This window comes from Mytilus trossulus, chromosome 3, assembly GCF_036588685.1.
Source record: "Mytilus trossulus isolate FHL-02 chromosome 3, PNRI_Mtr1.1.1.hap1, whole genome shotgun sequence".
NCBI classification, from domain to species: Eukaryota; Metazoa; Mollusca; class Bivalvia; order Mytilida; family Mytilidae; genus Mytilus; species Mytilus trossulus.
Genome location: NC_086375.1, coordinates 55302268 through 55325238, shown reverse-complemented (window position 1 = coordinate 55325238; position 22971 = coordinate 55302268). Strand labels below are relative to the sequence as shown.

General features: G+C 31.9%; 2 protein-coding genes across 2 annotated transcripts; both read left to right on the top strand.

Moving 5' to 3' along the window:
- Nucleotides 1-4473: 4473 nt before the first annotated feature.
- Nucleotides 4474-11956, top strand: LOC134711880 (calmodulin-beta-like). The gene is made up of 5 exons (XM_063572835.1): nt 4474-4601; nt 7256-7283; nt 7492-7635; nt 9467-9709; nt 11752-11956. Exons 1-5 carry the CDS (start codon nt 4599-4601, stop codon nt 11784-11786), a joined length of 453 nt encoding a protein of 150 aa, XP_063428905.1. The 5' UTR covers nt 4474-4598; the 3' UTR covers nt 11787-11956.
- Nucleotides 11957-18316: 6360 nt separating this feature from the next.
- Nucleotides 18317-21524, top strand: LOC134711879 (calmodulin-like). The gene is made up of 5 exons (XM_063572834.1): nt 18317-18481; nt 19668-19701; nt 19947-20090; nt 20842-21084; nt 21380-21524. Exons 1-5 carry the CDS (start codon nt 18479-18481, stop codon nt 21439-21441), a joined length of 486 nt encoding a protein of 161 aa, XP_063428904.1. The 5' UTR covers nt 18317-18478; the 3' UTR covers nt 21442-21524.
- The last annotated feature ends 1447 nt before the right edge of the window (nt 21525-22971 follow it).

The following is a 22971-nucleotide window of genomic DNA, read 5'->3' as shown; positions in this document are numbered from 1 at the left end:
TATTCAAATTATAAAAAATATGAAATTAACAATTTACAATGCATGGGCTCGAAAATATATATCAGACCTTCATGTGTAATTAAATCCAGACGCCACCTTACTAACACTCGATGAGACGTCTGCAGACTGAGTTTTTTTTTTGTGGATCAAATCAGGCAATCAAACGGGTAATCTATGTTTCATACTATTCCTTTTAAAAACTGGACAAACTTATTTCCTGTTTTATCACCAACCCAGTAGTCAATTCTTCGGAGTTGACATGAATATCAATAATGTGGTCATTTTTATAAATGTCCTGTTTACAAAAGTTAGAATTTTTCGAAAACTTAGGGTTTTCTTATCCCAGGCATAGAATACCTTAGCCGTATTTGGCACAACTTTTAGAAATTTTGGGTCCTCAATATGCTTTTCTTCAATTTTGTACTTGTTTGGCTTTATAAATATTTTGATATGAGCGTCACTGATGAGTCTTATGTAGACGAAACGCGCGTCTGGCGTACTTAATTATAATCCTGGTACTTTTGATAACTATTTACACCACTGGGTCGAGGCCACCGCTGGTGGATGTTTCGTTCCCGAGGGTATCACCAGCCCAGTAGTCAACACTTCGGTGTTGACATGAATATCAATAATGTGGTAAATTTTATAAATTACAAAAGTTTTCAAAAACTAATGGAATTTTTGGTCCTCAATGCTCTTCTTCAATTTTGTGCTTGTTTGGCTTTAAAAATATTTTGATATGAGCGTCACTGATGAGTCTTATGCAGACGATACGCGCGTCTGGCGTACTAAATTATAATCCTGGTACCTCATCTCTAGCTTAGAGGTTAAATTGAAGGTCACATGAAAACGGATCAAATGAGGTCGAATTATTCACTTGCATGTAAACAATTTTAATCAGTGATGTTTCTTATTCTATTTTGACAGAATTGAACCAGACTGGCTTCTAAAGCCGAACTATTATTGCACTATTTTACTTTCAATAATGATTGAACCAAACATATGTATTTTATATCTCGTAGCTAATGCCCTTAGCTGATCGTATGAACAATCTCAGTGCAAATATATTTGCTACAACTTGTATAGCTTCTATATTGAAAAGGGTAAATATGCTAGTAATACCTACTGGAAGTGTGATGAAATATGGCTGTATGTTTTCTCCCAGTGTCAAGATCTATGTACGTTATGTCAGTACAGATTATTGACAGGTTGCAGGTATTTATATGGCCACTGATTGCACCCCTTTGATATCAAACTTGTTCATATACTGTAACATCAATAGTTATATGCCCATATCAGTAAAGTCCCTTGATTCCGTTAAATTACTTATATAATAATGCAATTAAACAAGTTCATAAAAAATAAGAGAGTAACAATCAAAAATTGAAAATCTAGGGGAAGAATCACAAACTGTCCATCAGATACTATAGATTAGGCAAAATGGTCCAAACAAAAAACCGGAGTGAAAGGTTCGCCAGTGACTCGTGTTAAGTTGCTTTTTTTCAAAATTCGTATCAGGTTATATCTCAAAAAGAGGCAAATGATACCAAACGGCAATCAAAGCATATAATAGGTACATGTATCAAGCTTTAAAGTACCAGGCTTATAATTTGATACGTCGGATGCGTGTTTCGACCACATAAAACTCATCAGTGACGCTCAGATCAAAAAAGTTAGAAAGTCAAACAAGTACAAAGTTAAAGAGCGTTGATGACCTAAAGTTCAAAAATGTTGTGCTAAATACTGCTCTGTTATATATGGCTTAGATAAGAAAATCCATAGTATTTCGAATACTAGCTATATAGTAATTCATACTTTTGCAAACAATAAATCTATAGAAATGACAATATAATTGGTACTCGTGTCAACATCGAAGTGCTGACTACTGGGCAGGTGATAGTAGTACCCTCTGGACGAAACGTTCATCAGCTGTGGCACTAACCCATAGGTGTGAATAGTTATAAGGCTTATTTTTTAATACTTCACACACGCATTTCGTCTACATAAGTCTCATCAGTGACGCTCAGATCAAAATTGTTCGAAAGCCAAATTAGTACCAAGTTGAAGAGCATTGATGACCCAAAATTCCAAAATACTATTCCAAAAACAGCTTAGGTTATATATGACTGGGATAAGAAATTCCTTAGTAATTTGAATAATTCATACTTTTGCGAACAGTAAATCAAGCGACCTACATTTGCGCGGATTTAAAATGACACGCGTTACATTTGCGTGGCGAAATGGTATTACGTTTGTGCGAATTTACCTGTAGTTTACCTGAGGTTTTTTATCTGTAATTTGGCTTTCGATTATTGTTTTGAACATAAATTGCCGATCATACCACATCTTGTTACTTCATATATTGATACATTATATAAGACAAGTCTTCAGTTATCCATATTAACATAAAAAAGCACTACATTTATGTAAAAGAAAAGGTTTGAATAAAATACAGCGACTATCATGAAAAAAGAACATTCAAAGTATATAGGCATGAATAAAATGCAGTATACGTGCGGATGGTATCTATACGGGAATTAATTATCTATCGATCAGTCCTCGTCTGGTACTTGTATTCTAGCGATTTGAGATAGCATTGATGGGAAATTTCACCAGTTTGAAATTTCAAAAATTGTTGAACGGTAAAAAATCAAAGTCGATGTGCAGACAACTGGGCTGGTGATACCCTCTGGGACGAAACGTCCACCAGCAGTGGCATCAACCCAGAGGTGTGAATATTTATCAAAGGTACAAGGCTTATAATTTAATACACCAGACGTTGTACGATATTGACAACGTCATGGTAAAAATTAGCGACTACGAAAAGACGAACATTTTGAAAAAAAAACTAGAGTTAAACTGAGCATCGCGACCCCACAAAAAAGTTTGGGAAATCTCTGGTGGTCCTGTTAGGTAGTAAAATCCTGTCCAAAATAAAGGCACTCGTCACGTTACTTATGGTCAGTACAATCCATTAAAATAAATGTACGATCGAGGAAAATGGGGCAGACATGTGACAATGACAAGACACAGCGCAAACCCTATAACACCACCAACTTGGATATATATGAGGCTTTTCTACCTCAGGAATAGATTACCTTACCTGTATTTGGCAAAACGTTTAGGAATTTTTGGTATTCAATGCTCTTCAACTTCGTGCTTTATTTGGCCCTTAAAATGTTTTTCATTCGAGCGTCACTGCTGAGTCTTTTAGTAGACAAAACGCGCGTCTGGCGTATATATGAAATTTTAATCCTGCTATCTAAGATGAGTTTACGCATCAATGTAATTTTTAATATAACGGAATTTGTCGAGAATGTCATCAAAGTGAGAGGGTTAGCGCTATAAAACCAGGTTTAATCCACCATTTTCTACATTTGAAAATGCCTGTACCAAGTCAGGAATATGACAGTTCTTGTCCATTCGTTTTTGATGCGTTTTGTTATTTGATTTTCCCATGTGATTATGGACTTTCCGAATTGATTTTCCTCTAAGTTCAGTATTTTTTGTGATTTTACTTTTTATATTGGCAAAGACAAGGAGAGAACAGATACCATGGAAGAGATCGAAAATCATCGAACGTCGAAAAAAAAACACCTTGACAACATCAATTAAAAAGTGAAAGATGAAGAAAGAAAAATATTAATAACAGGAACCAAACCAAAAACCAGTGGAAAAACACAGAAATTGAAACTGAAACACTTCAATATAAAATTAAATTTCATTATAAAATTCGCCACTCATTACAGCACAGGTTTCTTACGACGACGTCACACTAATGCATATGAAAACAAACAAATAAAATTTGGCAATCATAGCTCAAAATTACACGGTTGTAAAATAGGAACATGTAATTATGATAATCGAATGCCTTTTTGTAATTTTATAATGTTGTAAAAGTGTTGATCGTGCGCATTTTTTGAAATTATACAAATTGTATTTCGGTCAACTCTTTTACACCACAATAAAATTATAAAAAGAAGCATTCAATTCTTAAATGCATATATGTTATATCTATTGAATCAGGTAAGAATTTGACATGCATTAAACCTGAGAGTTTAATAATGATATATCACTCAAAACTGATAAAAACTAGTTATCTATTAAGTTTTAGGGTGTATATATGTGTGTTCGAATTGAGATATTCTATTAATTCATTATTGTTAAATCGATTTGTCGTTCTTTAGAGGGTTTTAAATTTTCAACGTTATTGCAGTTAAATGTAAACAGCGGCGTAAGAATGGTTATTGAAATTCGATCACCACTAATTGTCTAGCAATCATAGCTAGATAATTTTATCAAACATTTAAATAACTGGACCGAATAAAGGTACACAAATTGGGGAAAACACTTATATTATTATTTTAGATTTTTTTACTAGAATTTCTGCTAAATATATTGTACTAAAATAAAATAATATTAATTGTCTGAAATTATTTAAACAATTTTTTGCTGAGAAAAAAAGAAATAATATTTCATAAATGGTTGTACATTGAATATGCAAACGTACAGTGCCTCGTCCAATGGTATTTGAATGTTTAAACGTTGTTTTTGACTACAAAACGGAAGTAGAATTTTTTGGAGTTTAGGTTATCAACATGGTAAGTGTCAATTTACTAAAAATATGTCGATATGCAACGAAAATGGGTAATAACAAGTAAGACAGTTACTGAACATGAAATCGTTAAATGATTTTTTTTTCACTAAAATAGGACACTTAAATTTATTTTGTGTGCAACTTCGTGAAATCTCTACATGTTGAATCTCATTCATTTCAGATTTGTACTGCAAACATTCCGAGAGGTTCGATTTCTTTCCATGAGATTGTATTTCCTCATTCCAATAGAATTTATTTCTTTGAAACATCAAGTGTTAAAGCCTTACGAGTCTAAAGACGAAAGCCAGATTTTATGTAGATTAAAGTTAGATTCCTTTGACCTTGCTGTATCAAAACAATTTTCATCCCATATAGCAAATCTCTCTTTCTCTTATACCCCTAAACAGGGGACATTTCTATCTCGTACTAAATCATAGTTATTTTACAAAACCTCTGTTTATATTTCAATTATTTCATTGTATTACAGAATATCATCTAAAAAAGTAAAAACAAAGGCATCACAAAATATGAAACAGAGTTATGAATAACCATAAATAAAAAATTACAAACATTCAGTTTACAATGGATATAAAAATTATGTTTTAAATATTGAACACTCAACAGAAAGTTCTTTGACACTGTATAAACAGTTTATCTGAATTTTTGCGCTCATTCTCCACTCATGGCTGATATTTTATTATATCTACAAGTAGTAAGCTGATATGTATGAAATGTAGTCTGGAGGAACGGGACATAATTGTAATGCATTGAATTACAAACATTTATTACATAAATAATCAATTTCAAGAGTCATATAGGAGTTATATACGTATAAATGTATACTCTTCTATATAGTATGAAATAAACAGATAAAGATAAACACCGCCTCTATTCCAACCTTTGTAACACCAAGTGGGGACATATGCAGTAATTTAATTGTCATTGTTTTGTTTTTACTGATGTTTGTATATATATGAATTCTGGGATAATTTGAGAGTTGTTTCGTCACTACGAATCTATTCTACATCGTACCACTTGCCGAAATAGACAGACCTATGCCCCCTTTAATTTGTATCGGCTAGAATTCTAATAATTAATATCAATGAAAATGCTTTAACATATTTAACGATTTTTTTTGTAAGGGGCTTACATTTAAAATGCTTTCTGCCATTGAAATTGATTTCTATTATTTTACGATGTATGTATTGTTTATTATATATAAAAGATATCTGTGATTTTAAATATCAATTTTCTCTGTAACTATGACATGTTATTTTATGACTATAAATTTAATTCAAAATAGATAATTTACAAAACGTTTGCTTAATTCTTAACGTCTTTTAGTTATATGTGACAGTCAGTGTCGTTGTTTTGCTTTCTCATTAGCGTTTAACCAACATAAATCTTTATTCATTTAAAATAGTCATATTTTGTAGAACTCAAAGACATAAATGAAAAAAGAGAGTCAAATTAGTGTTCATATGTTTTAAATATCCGATATTGTATATGGTTGTTATAACAAATGGACTTAAAAAGGTTGCCTTCCATTATCATATTTGGCGATTATTGCTTTTCTTTGGCAGTCTCTGTTTAAAAGTTTTCAAACCATTTTGGTCACACTTACAATAATTGAAATTAAATATTTGTTGTTTTCTGACAAGAGCGATGCATTCGATAGAGTTTGACACTAAGGTCTTATTCATGAATTGTAATTTTATAAAAAGCAGGTATATCTAGTTTAGTATTGAAATGGTTTCAAATTGTTTATTTGAATGTGCGTACTATATGCATACCCAGTGTTTTATTGTGGGTTCTCAAATATTTTGTTTTTTTATAAATTACATTATGATGGTACTTCTTGGTACTTAGCTGTATAATGCCTTAGTTAAGATATGTAATTATAATCAATGATATGCTTGTTAATTTTAATGTCTACGAAGTAGGAAACTATGCTTTATCGCACACCACCTTTACATAGATGGATGACTAGACACAAGTTCGAACGACATGAAGATGACAGTCACTGCATCTGTGTTGTCATTTAACTGGCAATGGATTTTGTCAAAGCCTTTTTGAAAACATTTTTATTGCAACAATGATACAATTGAACAAATTACTTTAAGGATGTTAGCTATTCTGTTTTAAAATAACAAGCTTTAAAAAAAAATTATAGTATATAAATGAAGGAACTAAAAATCAGAAAAAAAACCTTAGGATTCGTGAGCTTGTTTTCAAGGTATAAGCTATTAAAAATTTGGCGGGAAATGATTCACTCTAGATTTTTCATATATTTAACACTGGCAATTATTTTTGTTTAAAACACCAATGAAAAAAATATTAAACAATGATTTTATAAGATTTTCAAACATGGCTTTTTAAATTATATGTAATAAAATTATGAAAATTAGGGTCTAGTGGGAAAAACATCTTAATGGCACTACACGAATAGAAGAAAAATTCAAAACCAAGAGGATCTTACATTATATATTACATATTGCGACTGTCTTTAAACATTTAACAAACACATGTATAACATAAACAAGGTACAGTACTGTTCTCTTGCAAGATCTTCCTCAAATTTGCACATTCTTAATTTCTATGATAATAACAATGACTAAAATTTCATTTGCATTTATATCCGAATTTGCTATATTTCAGGCCAACCTTTCGGAGGAAACTATTGCAGGTAAAATCAATTATTGATAAGCATTTAATTAACAATACTATCTTATATAACTTTGATTTAATATTTGTTCAGTACTTATAGAAATGAAATCATATTGAAATGAAAAGAATGAATGAATGAACTAATAAAAAAATACAGTATCATAAATCTTTAACACATATAATATCATACAAATATTGTTTTTTATTGGTAAAAACTTATTTTGTAGAATTTAAAGAAGCTTTTGGTTTGTTTGACAAAGACAAAAATGGCCAGATTACGAGTGCGGAGCTAGGAACAGTAATGAGATCTTTAGGGCAAAATCCAACAAATGCTGATATTACAGAAATGATACAAGAAGTAGATAGTGACGGTAAAATTCGCAACAAATATAATAATACTGTTCAATATTATATGGTTCCATACAAGTACACTGTGCAATGTGCTATAGTCCAATACAAGTACACTGTGCAATGTGCTATTATAGTCCAATACATGTACACTGTGTAATGTTCTATAGCCCCGAACAAATATACTGTGCAATGTGCTATAGTCCAATACAAGTACACGGGGCAATGTACTATATATATATTTAGTCCCATACAAGTACATAGTGTAAGGTGTTTAAGTCCAATACAAGTACACGGTGTAATGTGCTATATAGTCCCATACAACAACACGGTGAATGTGCTAAAGTCCAATACAAGTACACTGTGTAATGTGCTATATAGTCTCATACAAGTACACTGTGTAATGTTCTATAGTCCCGAACAAATATCCTGTGTAATGTTCTATAGTCCCGAACAAATATCCTGTGTAATGTTCTATAGTCACGAACAAATATCCTGTGTAATGTTCTATAGTCCCGAACAAATAGCCTGTGTAATGTTCTATAGTCCCGAACAAATATACTGTGTAATGTTCTATAGTCCCAAACAATAAAACTGTTCAATAGCCATTACAAGCTTTCTGTGTAATAATGCATAGTCCCAAACAAGTAGACTGTGTAATGGTTTATAAAAGTCCCAAACACGTATTATACTGTTTTCTATAAGGAACTATGCTTCATTTGTTTTATGTGTTACGACACAAGTCTATTTGTGGTTATATATTTTATATGTCTAAATTATAACTGCAACCGAATCTTTTGGCTACTCTAGTTTTTTTCCAGACGACGGCATCTTATTATTTACACTTGCAGTTAGCGCTACAAATTAAAACAGGGTCCTCTTACGTTGTGCAATTTCCCAAACAGTTCTTTTTAATCTTAGACTGTCATCAAAGTGAGAGGTTTAGCGCTATAAAACCAGGTTTAATCCATCATTTTCTACATTTAAAATGCCTGTTCCAAGTCAGGAATATGACAGTTCTTGTCCATTCGTTTTTTATGTGTTTTGTTATTTGATTTTGCCATGTGATTATGGATTTTCCATTTAGATTTTCCTCTAAGTTCATTTTTTTGTAAATTTACTTTTTATAATTAAGATATAAAATAACAAATTATACTAGTATGGAATGTTGACAGGTATTAAACAAATTCATAACCACTAATATATAAGTATACCGTAATACTAGTACGATATTACAAGAAACAACTTCATAAAAACTCTAATAACAAAATACCATGGTGCTATGCAAATTATACTGCTACAGAAAACACCAAATTGGAATAACGACAAATTGACACAGTCAGTGTTATCACAATAACTCCAATAATGATAAATCGATACATTGTTTTACAGATAACACCAATAGTGATAAATCGATAAAGTGTTATCACGATAACACCAATAGTGATAAATTGATAAAGTGTTATCACGGTAACACCAATAGTGATAAATCGATACAGTGTTATCGGATAACACCAATAGTGATAATTCGATAGTGTTTTCAAGATAACACCAATAGTGATCAATCGATACAGTGTTATCAAGATAACACCAATATTGATCAATCGATACAATGTTATCAAAATAATACAAATAATAATAAATCGATACAGTGTACACCAATACTGATAAATCTATACCGGGTTATTATAATACGGATACCACTTATAATGATAAATATATATTGTGTTTATATATATAATATAAAGATACCACCACAATAACATTATTTGTTTTTACAAGACTGCATTTGAACAAGTGTTAAAATAATCAGATCTATGATAAACTGAATAAAATCGATAATGTTTCATGCAGGTAGTGGAACAATTAATTTTGACGAGTTTAAAAAAATGATGGGAAAAAAGATGGAGAATAGTGATCCAGTAGAAGATCTCAGAGAAGCTTTTAAAATTTTTGACAAAAACAATGATGGCAAAATAGATCCTAATGAGCTTAAAAAGGTGATGGTCAATATTGGTGAAAAATTGACAGATGAAGAAGCTAATGAGATGATTAAAGAGGCAGATGTGGACGGAGATGGAAAGGTCAATTATGAAGGTTGGTATAACAATTGGTACTTAGGGTGCAATCAACAGTTTTTTTCTATGACGTCACATTTTTAGGGACCATGCATAAGTGACCCTTAGTGGTGGACTGATTAATAAAGATACTTGTATAAAACTTGATATCACTGGAATCAGAATGTTCTCTAGTTTATAATGAAATAAAAATAATGTGTACTTTTAATATATTAAAAACATTCCATCCAATGAACATGGGGGAAAAAAGCTCTAATTTTGACAGAAAAAAATTGAAACCAGGTCATGTGCACAGACATGAAGACATGATCCATGCACATTTTTCATAATCAAAACTGTATGAAATTTGTAGGTTTTTACCTGGCCTTTCAAAAAAATCTTGTTTCAGGGTACGGTTTCCTGCTCCGAAAAGAGCTACAGTGGCTGCAAATAAGTTTTCAATTTTCACTGCCAAAAAAACAGGATGTTTACAAAGTTGTCTCCCCTCAAAACATGTAAAGTTAATTTAATTTTTAAAAATATTTCAATCATTCAACCTGTTTCAATTGAAAGCTAATTAACTATTTTTTACAATCAAACACAAAAAACATGATACTTTTGCACCAATTGAGTTAATAAACAGGGGTTTCCCTCCATGGTTATTTTTAGTCAGGGAATAACCCCTAGTTTTTTATACGAAACTGTTTATAGCACCCTTATACAGATTTGATGCTTTATAGATATAAGAAGATGTGGTGTGAGGTGCCAATGAGACAACTCTCCATCCAAATAACAATTTATAAAAGTAAACCATTATAGGTCAATGTACGGCCTTCAACAGGGAGCCTTTGGTCACACCGAACAACAAGCTATAAAGGGCCCCAAAATTACTAGGGTATTGCCTTAAACAAAAAATGTCTATCTGAATTTTTGATTCTATTAATTGAAAAAAAACCATCAACGCCGACTGTCGATGAATGTGCCATATTATCAGTGCACATAACACTTACCTAAAAACTTATCGATACAAATAAAGGTGAATAAATGTACTGTATACAATCTTACATGGTTTCCTGTACATGTATCTAGTTAACAATAACATTGATATCGCTAGATGTCTGCCACAGTATAGTAGATTCTAGCTCTCAGTCATGTTCAAACAATATATTATTTAACATGTATAACTTTAGAGAGCATATGGCACAATTGCCATGTAGACAACTGTCTAATTTAGACCAAATGGTGTAGATGTTAGCAACTATCGGTCACCATAAGGCCTTCGACAATGAGATAAATAAGATACCGTATAGTCCGTATATTTAGCTCTGACATGAAAATTGTGAAAATGTGCAAACAAACTGACAAATAGCGGCATTAGTTAAGACGCAAATGAGGCAACAATCAACGTCGGAAAATTGTCTTATTGACAATCACACCAAATTTTCGTATTTATATATAATATAAAATTGATTCATCAGATCGATACGAATCATTACCTTAAAAGATGCTTCGTAAGATGAAACTGAGAATGTGGGTTGTGATTTTTTTTTTAAGATATTGTACTCCGTTGCATAATGCTCATTAAAAAACTGTTGCTTACCAAATATACCTTCGTGACTACATTACCGACAGGATTAATAGAAGACATTGTGTAATATTAAATGAGACAGCAACCCAACGACAAATATAATCAACGGACATCTAGGATATCACGGTTGGTTATCTCAACTATATTCAAACAAAGATCAGAATAAAGAAAATATTTTACCACATAATTTAAGAGTAATGTGTTGTGAAGGCAAATTGTTATCAAACTATTGACAGGTAATGCCTAAATGGCCTGGATTATGTCTAATTATGATACAAATTCTCAGAAAAAAATCATTATAGAACTATTATAGACAAAATGAGAACAAAATCAACTAATCTAAAAACATTTGCTTAAAAGTCAAAGTGAGACTTTTGTAAACGAAACGCGTGTCTGGCGTAAATACGAATTTTAATCCTGGTATCTTTCCTACTCAAAATTTGCTTTCATATATATTTCAATATAAATTAAATGATGTTTTTTTTAATTTTCAGAGTTTGTTACGATGATGACAAAAAAGGATAAATAGTTGTGTGTACAGACAATGATAGTGACATAGTACATTCACGTTTTGCTGCTACAAGTAAAACGTTTCCTGTAGTTGTATTTACTAAATGCTGATAGATTCTAAATGGAAAACCAAGAAAACTGTTAATTAGATAGCATTAAATAAAATTGATTTTATTACTCAAAAAGACATTACACTCCCTCCCTATCTTTGATTTGCAAAAAAAAAATACAATGTTCTTGTAGGAGCATGAATATTCCAATTTTCAGTCGTAAATATTCGCTTTTAATGTATCAGTATGAGAAAGAACAGCCAAACACTAATAGAGACAACCGAAACAAAATCAACAAACCATGAGAGAAACAACCAGTCAAAGATAACATTATACTGGATACAAAGAGATTTGCCTCGCCTGAAAAGTAGAAAATCAAAAATTTAACATGCATTTACATTTTTCTTAGTTTCTTTTGTTACCTTCATGTACATCAGACTCGGTCTTCTATCAAACTGAGTTTTACTCTGCGTATTGGTTTGTGGTAGTTAATTCTACATTGAGGAAAGGTCGAGATCTCACAAAACATGTTTAACCTATCAACATTTTGGCACCTGTTCAAAGTCAGAAGCCTATGATCTTTGTTAGGATTTTTTTTTAATTTTAGTTTATATATTTTGGAGTTTATAATGACGTACATTTTCACTGAACTACATGTAGTACATATTTTTGTTTATCCAAACTCCGGTTGCGGGATTTTTTCGCTGTGTTAAACATTTGTGGCCTCCGGCTGTTTGGTCGGGCTGTTTCCTCTGTGACACATTTCCTATTTCCATTCTCACTGATCTCATTATGCAGAATTATGAAAGTCAATGAATTCTGCATGAAGGTGAAGGTTAAATGATTTCCATAGGAATAGGATATGCTAATGTTAATGCAAGTGAATACCAAATATGACTTCTCAAATTTACATAACCACAAACAGAAACAAATTGTTAACGCTGCTGCCGTGGTCAAAAATCGTATAAGCATTTAGGCTCCATCAAGACGGGATAAAACATATTTAAACAAAGTAAAATTAAAAAAAAATGAAATGCAGCAAAAAGCAGAAACAAATAAAAAAAAAACACAAAAAAAAATAAGATGAAAAACACGCATTGTATCACAATGTGACAGCCTGCTATAATAATAATAGATACATGTATATTGGAGAGGCCAGCAAGTTAGTAATATACAGAAATATTATGAATCATAAAGTTGGTGTTTTGTCTGTAAATCTGCACCACATTTGGTGGAAGTGAATACTCAATAATAAATAATTTATAAGTGTCAAGCAGTGTGTCAACAAAATATACATAAATTGGACCTTATATAAACGACAAATTTTGTCTGTAAATTTCCAGCTATATTTTTTGGGGTTGTTTTTTGTCTATATCGATTTATTTGGAGGCTTTCGGAAACTCTCGGCCTAAGGCATTATATGGTGCAGATTATTTTTGTTTCGAGCGATATGATGCGATGAGATCAATTTACTGCTATTTCGTGCGTATAAAAGTTTTATTAGTTACTGCTCGTCTTATTCTACACACTCTTGTACATGTTTAGAGCACAAATGATGCACAGTGTCCTTATATCTCAATTACAATTCAGTGTTTCACATTCTTGGGGTTTCTTTAAAAGCATCATAACTAAAAAGTTCGTGTTTTGTAAAAATTGTTCGGTTTTAAAACAAAAATGAGAATAAGAAGACATTCTTGGGGCGTAAAAATTGAATGTTTCTAGTTTTAACTGTAATACAGAAGGAACTTAGCATATGTTCCTAATAAGTCGTAATGTATACTGAGTGCCAATGAAAACGCAACAGTTGGTTTTTCAAAAATAAAATTTATATTAGAAATGATAATCTTTCAAAATAAATTGTTCTTGAAAATTAACAATTCTAACAATAGATCGATATCAAACAAAAATGTCTCATTGTCATCTTTCAGACGCTATAGGTAAACGAAACATCCAATGTCGAATCATCAATTCACAGTCCTAACAAAACATGTTACAACCCCGTTGTGCAGCGCAATCTCGACAGCGCCGTGGAACATAATCATCCCGGACGTTTAATGTGATCTCGAGGAATGTTGTTCCACTTGTCCCGCATATCAAACTCAATCTGACCTTTATGATATTGGTGGTGGTTTTCATTGTCTAAATCATGTCCAATCTGATGCAAAGTTTGCTCGATCGGACCAAAATCGGGCGAAACACGTGACTTTTGGCCAAGATGGATGCCAAATGTCTATGTAACCACCACTGACGGTTTTTTGTACACAATGAATGATTTTTGGTCTACATAATTCGATATTTACGCCTTACGGCCGTTTAGATGTCACTAAAAAATACTTTGGTGCTCTTTAACAACTTCTGCGCAAATGGTGCTTTACTGAAATTGCACCAAAGGATCTACTTTGACCACCATTGAACTCCCATCAGTGTCAATATCGAATATGTTTAAGACCAAATGTATCGGTCTGGCTAAGCGTTTCTTGCTTTCTGTTCCCCGGGATGTCGCTTATCATTAAATGATCCATTTTGGTTGAATTTGTGGATGATTTGGGTTATTGTAGAGGCTACCACTTCAGCATTCTCGTAAATGTATGCAGTGAAAGGCTAGATTTGATCATGCCCAAAACTGCATGTTGCTGGTTGTCAGAAAGTCCTGGCATTTACTCAAATGTTTATTGCAGTTTCCTTACAATAAGGGCGGGAAAATTCATGACATTAGCCAAGCTTTAAATGACAAAATCGTGAAAATGGTGCGTATGTTGAAAAGCGGTGAACTCGGTTAATGTCCGTTTAAAATAACCCTTACTTCGCATTTGTTCCAAAAATCACTCAACCGTAAAGTTGTCGTCAGTTGTCTTAAAAGTCATTTTAAACCAACTATACAAAGTTCTTACATAAATAAAATAAAAATTAAAAGATTTTTTTTAAAAACAAAAGTGTTGCGTTTTCATTGGCACTCAGTATATTTGTATGAAAAGTAGCTTTAGTCTAAATTTTGAATTAAATGCATTGTAAAGCTATTTTGAACATTTTTAACACAAAATAATGAAGGATTGATAAAACATTTATATAACAAAACCTTACAAACCTTCTATGATTGCGTATATATAAGTTCAATCACCCGTATTTCACGTCTTATAAGATATGAAACCTATTTGTTATTATTTTTGGTCATATTGAATTCACCCGAGAAAAATATACATGGTCACGCAAGAAAGATCAAATCACTCGGGAAAAAAACTAGATCCCTGACGGACACGCTAATACCTACTGTGTGTATTTAAACATTTCGCTCTCCAGGAACTTTTTAGGAACGATATTCATTGAAATAATTTTGTTAAATGACCCCCCTAAATTAGTATGATTAAGGACATATTTTTAGTTCATCTTTGTTTAAAAAAAATGTCATTGAGTCACTCTTTTGGTTACACGCTATTCTTCCGACAGCTCATTAGTCCGACAGCCCATTTGTCCGACAACCCATTAGTCCGACAACCCGATAGTCCGACAACCCATTGCTCCGACAGCCCAATACTCCGACAACCCATAAGTCCGACACTTATCAAGTCAAGTATCAGGTAAAATAAATGTGTGTCTATAGATATAGGAAGATGCGGTGCGATTGCCAATGAGACAACTCTCCATCCAAATAACAATTTAAAAAAGTAAACCATTATAGGTCAATGTACGGCCTTCAACACGGAGCCTTGGCTCACATCGAACACCGAACTGTCTGTATTATTACGTTTATGTAATAACATATTTTTAGAAAAAAAACTCCGTATATATTACATAAGACTACGGTAGTTCGAATACTTTCTAAATGTTCAACTCAACTCAAAATCTGTATATAGAATAGAACAGAAAAGAATATTTCATTTTCCAAAAAACAGGGTCTATAAAGAGCATATAAATCAAGACCAACCAGTAATGGTGCGAGCTACTGATGATACCCACGCCGTTAAATAGAAAGTTGTTGAGTCTGAAATTGCATCACACGATAAAGCCGACTTCAATAAACTCTGAAACCAAATTTCAGAAATCCTTATAATGTTGTTTATGAAAAAGATGCAACGAAAATATTCACGGGACGGACGGACGAACTAACGGACGGATGGACGGTCAGACAGAGGTATCATGCTTGGGTCAACATTAAGACATTACACTACTTATATATATATTAGTTATCTTTATTTCACCATAAGCCTCAGTCACAATCGGAGCCAAAACAAAATAGGAAAAAATAGAACTAACACATTGATATCAAACAACAGTCAGTATCAAGACATGTACGACATGCATAATTCAAATGAACCAACAATAAAATCATCATTTTCCCATAGTAGTAAAGTTTTCTTGTGTTAACATCGAAGATTAATGAGTCATGTTTATCTAACTTTATCTTACTTTTTAAAGTTCTGACAAGTGCTAGAAATTAATATGCTGAAAGAGTTCATCAATTTTTATGAAGGGAGCATTCGATTGAAAAATGACGCCCATCCTCAACTTTATCAGCTGATTAATACGCGTTTTTTTTAGTATCTGGCATTTTCAATTCCTAATGTAATGGGGTCTTAATTAACATTTGAACTACCTCTCTGAAAATCAATTATATCTAAATATTGTTCTTCTTGAAACAACCTTTAAATGAAAAATAAGTGTCAAATATGCCACAAAACACATAATGTATTATGTTTTTACATTTAGATAATTTAACAAAGACACAAGCGTGACAAAAATGTCACACATTGTCTGAGAATTTTTGCTAGTTGTTATTGGCTTCTATACTGCACTCGTTCTACTTAAGCATTCACATTGCGTTGACTGTATGTTTCTTTGTCAAATACAGTCACTGACCCAATATCACTTTTCCTCATAGATATTTAAATAGAAGTTGCCGAAATGTTCATGTCCGTCATATTTGTTTTTCGTAATAAGTTTTGTTATAAATCATAAGTCCTGCACCTCCCCCAACCATTATAAATAAGGCATATTTTTCTAGATTTTAAAATAAGCTCGGGATATAAAATTAGTATCCCTACACATATATTGAGTGTCTGATCTATCGCTATTGGAAGTGACTTGTAGTTGTCTCCGTATTCCGTGGATTTACTTTCCCGAACATGATACCATATTCATAATTGGAATTGCTAATCTTTTCTGAGCACAAATTTCGTCCTATTTGTCATCTTATTTTTAGGATCTGGGTATGTATTTGATTCTGTTTTTTTTTCTCATTTTGCTTGGTGCCACATTAGTCCCTTATTTCGACGAAAAAATCAATTTAAATAAAACTCAGATGAGTGACACAAGGGGTAGCAAGTCTTGCGTCCAAAGAGGGCAACTACGACATATTTATTAATGTGGTGAAACTTCACTCACCTGATACGTGAAAGGGAGAAACCGAAGATATAGTGAAAGGTAGATCAAGACACAAAAAAAACCCCAAGAGAACTAGAAGAGCACAGCCTTACAGTTGACACACAAACGACGAAATATGAACAAATAAAATATTATACCCAGACACGTAAAACGAAAGAGGGTATAAGTTTAGGACTGAGCAGTTGCAATTAGCATGTGTACCAACTCCAATATAATGAGACAAATATCCCGCATGGAAAGAACAATAGAAATCAAAACAGACAACCCCAAATATTAAAGAGAACAAAGTTGGTCTTTTTAAAGAAAATTAACCAATACATACAAGACAGATGCATTGTCGTAATGATGGGCTGTCGAAGTAATGGGTTGTCGGAATAGTGGGCTGTCGGAGTAATGGGCTGTCGGAATAATAGGCTGTCGGAGTAATGGGCTGTCGGAATAATGGTTGTCGGACTAATGGGATTTCACCACTCTTTTATATCCATTTCAAAATATACATAAAGAAAGAAAATGATGACGTATTCAAACGTCAAATGCAGCAAGTATTTCTAAATATCACAAGCGTGTCATATATTTACAACTTTAATCTGTACTTTAAACGCTTTCAAAGGCAAACTGATTTAAATTTATTGCATTTACTCTACATTTTTATAAAACAAACAACTACTCAGTGAAACAGGTGAGGCTCCATAGTAATGTAACCTCCTTTATCAGTCATAGGTATATTATATGCATAATTTTCGTTAATCCATTAATTGATGGAAATACGGAATTTCGATTGGTCAGTAGTCAAAAGAGTGCATCCTTTTTTCACATTGTGTGTATGAGATATATAAAGGTAAAACATGGACCGTGTCATAACTACATGTAAAAAAAATGAAAGGCGCTAAAGTATACAATTGAAGGTTCTTCTCAAAGATTTTCTAGTTTTAAACAAAGTACATGATCAAGCCATACATTCGTTTTAAATACTAACAGAAAACAACCCAGTTTTCACCCTCTTAGATACAATAAATTTCGATATCGGTTGATAAGACTGAATCCCACATTCCCACACATGTATTTATGATTTCGTCACTTCGTAAACAAATTCGGTTAATAGCAACGACCAAATCAACAATGATCTATACATGTTTAAATGCACACCAGTGACTTCTCCCAAACTAATCTGTCCCTGTATATTGTTTCGTGTGTGTGGAATTGTACTTATTTGAGTAATAAGGTTACTTGTTCATTTTAAATTTTAAGTACATTAGTATTGAAATTGATACAACTTTAAAACATGGTAAGTGGTTTAATTATTAAAATTCATAATATATTCAACATAAAACTACATACGAGATAAACATTAAATCTATAAAACGTTGATATTTTGTTGTAAATTATTCAAACTTCTGACCAGAGACATCTTTTGCTATTATATGTTCTTACATTTAATTTTCTTAAACTAATCGTTTTTCTTACGTATCTTTCTTCTTTTCTCATGTTTTATGTAACCTGAAATATCAGTGTTCTGGCATCTTACAACAACAACTAAATATGTCTTAATTTTTAGTTTGATTCAAACTTTCCTTTACATGCAACACCAGCTGTATATGTATGTAAGTTGGATTAAAAAAGTAGAAAGACCAAAATCTGTTAGGTCCTCATTCTTCACAAGTATAAAAAATAACTTATTATAAGAGAAACTCTTTTCAAATCTTATTTCATCATATCAGTATGATCAAACTTAGTTTGTACTCTCAGCAGGCGACATAGGTTTACCAATGTTCATGTATCGTAACTCAATTGAACAGAGAAAAAATATAAATTGCAACCATAAAAAAAACGAGGGAATCGTATGATCCTAACTTTGTTGGAGCATTTTTTTTAAGGACATTTTTATAATGTGAAAATTTACGACCGAAAAGTTATTAATACAGAAATGTAAACGCTATCCGATGAAACAGAAGGTGAGTAACTGCTGACAAATGGGAAGTTGACAATTGGGAAATTAAAATCAGCACGTTTGTCATATAATCTAGTTTGAAGACACTCCATGTCATATATCAGTGTCAGGGTCGAGGAAAAGATCAATTTACGAAGCAGTCCGTTTACTTTCTGAAGATTTTTATCTGAAACTCACTGGAATAGATGGCATGTAACCACTCATTGGAATGTGGAATATTAAGTGACAACAATAATACTAAAAGATATAACACGCTGGCTATCTGTTTAGAAAAGCGTCTAAGCGACCGTAAACAGAATATATGATTGAAACCATACAGATGTCCAACTATTCATTACAAATGCGCTGTGATACATATGGCAAATAAAGCAAAATATATCTTCTTTCTTTATATAAAAACGAAGAAACTCCTACCTCAAAGAACTTCCCGTCGGACATTGAAAATTCATCATACATGTATACGTATTTCAGATAAACCATACATGTAAATAATATTCAGCCGATGTACCTTTCTTTTTTGTAGGCGGAACATGGCTTGACGGAAGACCAATGTGAACGTAAGTTATCTCTTCATGTTCTTTTCTCGATAATTTTAAACACGTAATGATAATGGCATATGTAGTCCAATAAAGGAGTAGGGGCATTAAGGCCTAGTTTTGGGCCCATGAAAATAAAATGTTTGATAACCATTTCAAATTGGCACATAATGTTTAGAAATGCATTACATTTGTCTGCATTAATGTGTAGAATAATAACATAGTGAAATAGTATTCTTGGATTGAATTGGAATATACTTTTGTAGATATTACCGGTGTGTTCAATTGGTTTGATAAAAATGGCGATGGAAAGATCGACGCAAAAGAATTGGGATTGGCTCTTCGATTAGAAGGATTAAATCCAACAGATAAAGAGATAGCAGAAATGATTCAAAAAGTAGATGTTGATGGTAAGACTGAGACCAAAAAAATATAACTTGAATAAAAAACTGTTACTAAAACCTATAGGTTGCACTTTGTAAATACAGCTGTTTCTCAAAACACGCCTCTTTTTGGGCGATCTTGAATATTCATAGAAAATTAAGTTTGTTTACATACTGGTTCCCAGTTATGCTCTCTGTGTTCCATCTCACAGAGACATAGCAAGGGCATTTTGATCATTGTTCATGATTCCTAAATTCTTCACAAAGACATGAGTACCCAAATGTGGTTTCTTTCATGTCGACCGACCAACTAGTATGGCCGGCATATTGAGAATGAAATTTAAATAGTATATTCTCGAAATGTGTACACAGGAAAATCAAATTATTTCAATGGTTTCAATAAATTGCCCATTGATATAAATTTTGTAAATTCTCCATTTCACAGCACCACGATGCACCGATTAGTTTCTGTTTGCTTCAAACGTCCAGTTGAAGATATTTCTTTCACATTCAATTCGAATTATTGATGATGGCATCTATTAGTTCAATTACAAATTTCAATTTGCCGCAACCAGAACCAGGCAGACAAAAATACAAAGCATTATATATATGTGTCATACTAAATGTTGAGATCCTGATGCAGTTTGGTATAATACAGGTATACAAAAAATATAAAAAAAAACATATATATATACGTAGCAAAAGTAAAAAAGGAATTAGCAAATATTTTTCTTTTATAATTGCACATTGTGTGAGACGAGACCAATTTCTATTGTAGATGACGGAAAGATAAACCACAAAGAATTCATGAAAATGATGAAAGAAGAGGTTTTAAATACAGACGAGAAATCAGAGCTTCAAGAGGCATTCCGAGTATTTGATAAAAATGGTGATGGTCGAATATGTGCATCAGAACTAACCGAAGCCCTTACTTCCATAGGTGAAAAGTTATCACGTGAGGATATCAGTGAATTGCTGAAGAGAGCTGACATAGATAAAAACGGAACTATTTGTTATAATGGTATGTTCACCTATGAAAGGCATCAATTTATAACTTGACAATCGGTATAGTAATTTGTTGCAGCCATTTTGCATTGCCCTAGTTGTGTTTTATTTTGCGGAATATGTTATCGATTCCAGACTTCGAATTTAACGAAACTGAAATTTCTTCACGTTTGCATTTTAATAATTCAGTTTTCTTAAGTGTCATTAAGTTTTTACATTGCATTTGCATTTGAATAATCTTGCACTGATCTATAGGACTTTATGATATTATTATTCTTAATATGTAATTTAAACATTTTTATGTTTTTCAGAGTTTGTTGTTTTAATGACGGATATGAATCCAGGAGTCAAATCATCAACCAAAGCAAGCTAATACGTTGCTGTTTCAACAATTTAGTGACTTTTGAATAATTAATTCATTATATATATATAATATGAAATAAAGATTATACTATTTTTTATATATTTTACTTGAAAGTTGTGTGCAACAATTGTGTAAGCAATAAATACACATAATTCAAATATCTGGTGGTCGTTTAAATGTGTTACTTGTTTACTTTCTGTTAATGTGACTTGGATGGAGAGTTGTCTTATCGACACTCATACCATATCTTCTTATATCTATGTATAATCAGAAAAGATGCCAAGGTACCAAACGTAGAAACAAAACTCATAAGTCAAACGCCAAATAAGGCAAAATCATGGTAAAGAACGAAAAATTAACAGGTCTGCTACACACAAGCTAAAAATATATAGAGCAACACGAGTCTCACCAAGAAAGGATGATTTCATTCATTTGTTTGAATAGCATGCTCGCTCGTCTTGATTGTTCTTATTCTTAAAATTTGAGGAACGCTATGAAAAATAGATCCATTATTTCAGATATCTTTATAACAGCATGCATGTCTTCTCGAGTACATGAGAAAGTACATACAGAATGCTATCCATTTCATATTTAAACTAAATCTTCCAACTTAGCATCTTGAGAGCTATCCAACCATACTGGATGTTTTACATATTGGAGTTATGAAAAAATTCTTTCAAATAAAAAAAATATATATCTTATCAAAATTTTCGAGAATCTATTAAAATAGATTCAGAAATTACAGAAACATTGAAAATTAGAAATAGAAAAAATATCTCCTGTCCGAAAACTTGATTATTAATTCCATATTGATGCCACACATGCACTTGTCTGAAAAATATTCTCTTAATGTTTACTTATATTAGGCATAGAGGAAAAGTTTATGTTTTTTAAAGCATTAGGCATGCTTGAATCGTTACCAAAAAGGCAAAACGTTCTTTACAAATTATGCATTTTAGGTAGATCGATAAGTATATATTTTTTCAGATAGAATTTTCTTATATACTTTGCCAAAATGAAGATTTTACTATGGGGTTTTATTCAAAATATAATAAAAAGTATTGGCCACCTTACAATTTTTCAAGCTATGAGTCGTTGAAAATTGCCTTAATTTGGTTGGATTGTCCATGGAAAAACATAATTTTGTGCATACAATTTTTTCTATGAGATAGAATTTTGAAATAAATTGTGAGAATATTGGTCTTTTAAATATGTTTTAAGAAAACCAAAAGAAAAAATGGTGTTACAACTTGCTTTCTTGCTACAAGTAAAGAAAAAAAAAAATCCCTATCAGTCCAGTATATTTTTTTTAACCAAAACAGTTATCCCCCTTTCTATGGCTTATTTGAAAAAAAAAAAAAAATTGATATTTAAAATTTGTTTAAATATTTTTTAATATACAATAAATAAGTTTTCTTTAACTAAAGAAACAGAGTAACCATAAAATTGCAAATCTGTCTCCAAATTTGCAGATTAAACAAAACTTGTTCGAGGGACTGTATTTAACTGTCATTCAAACAATTTTTATTACATCATGTC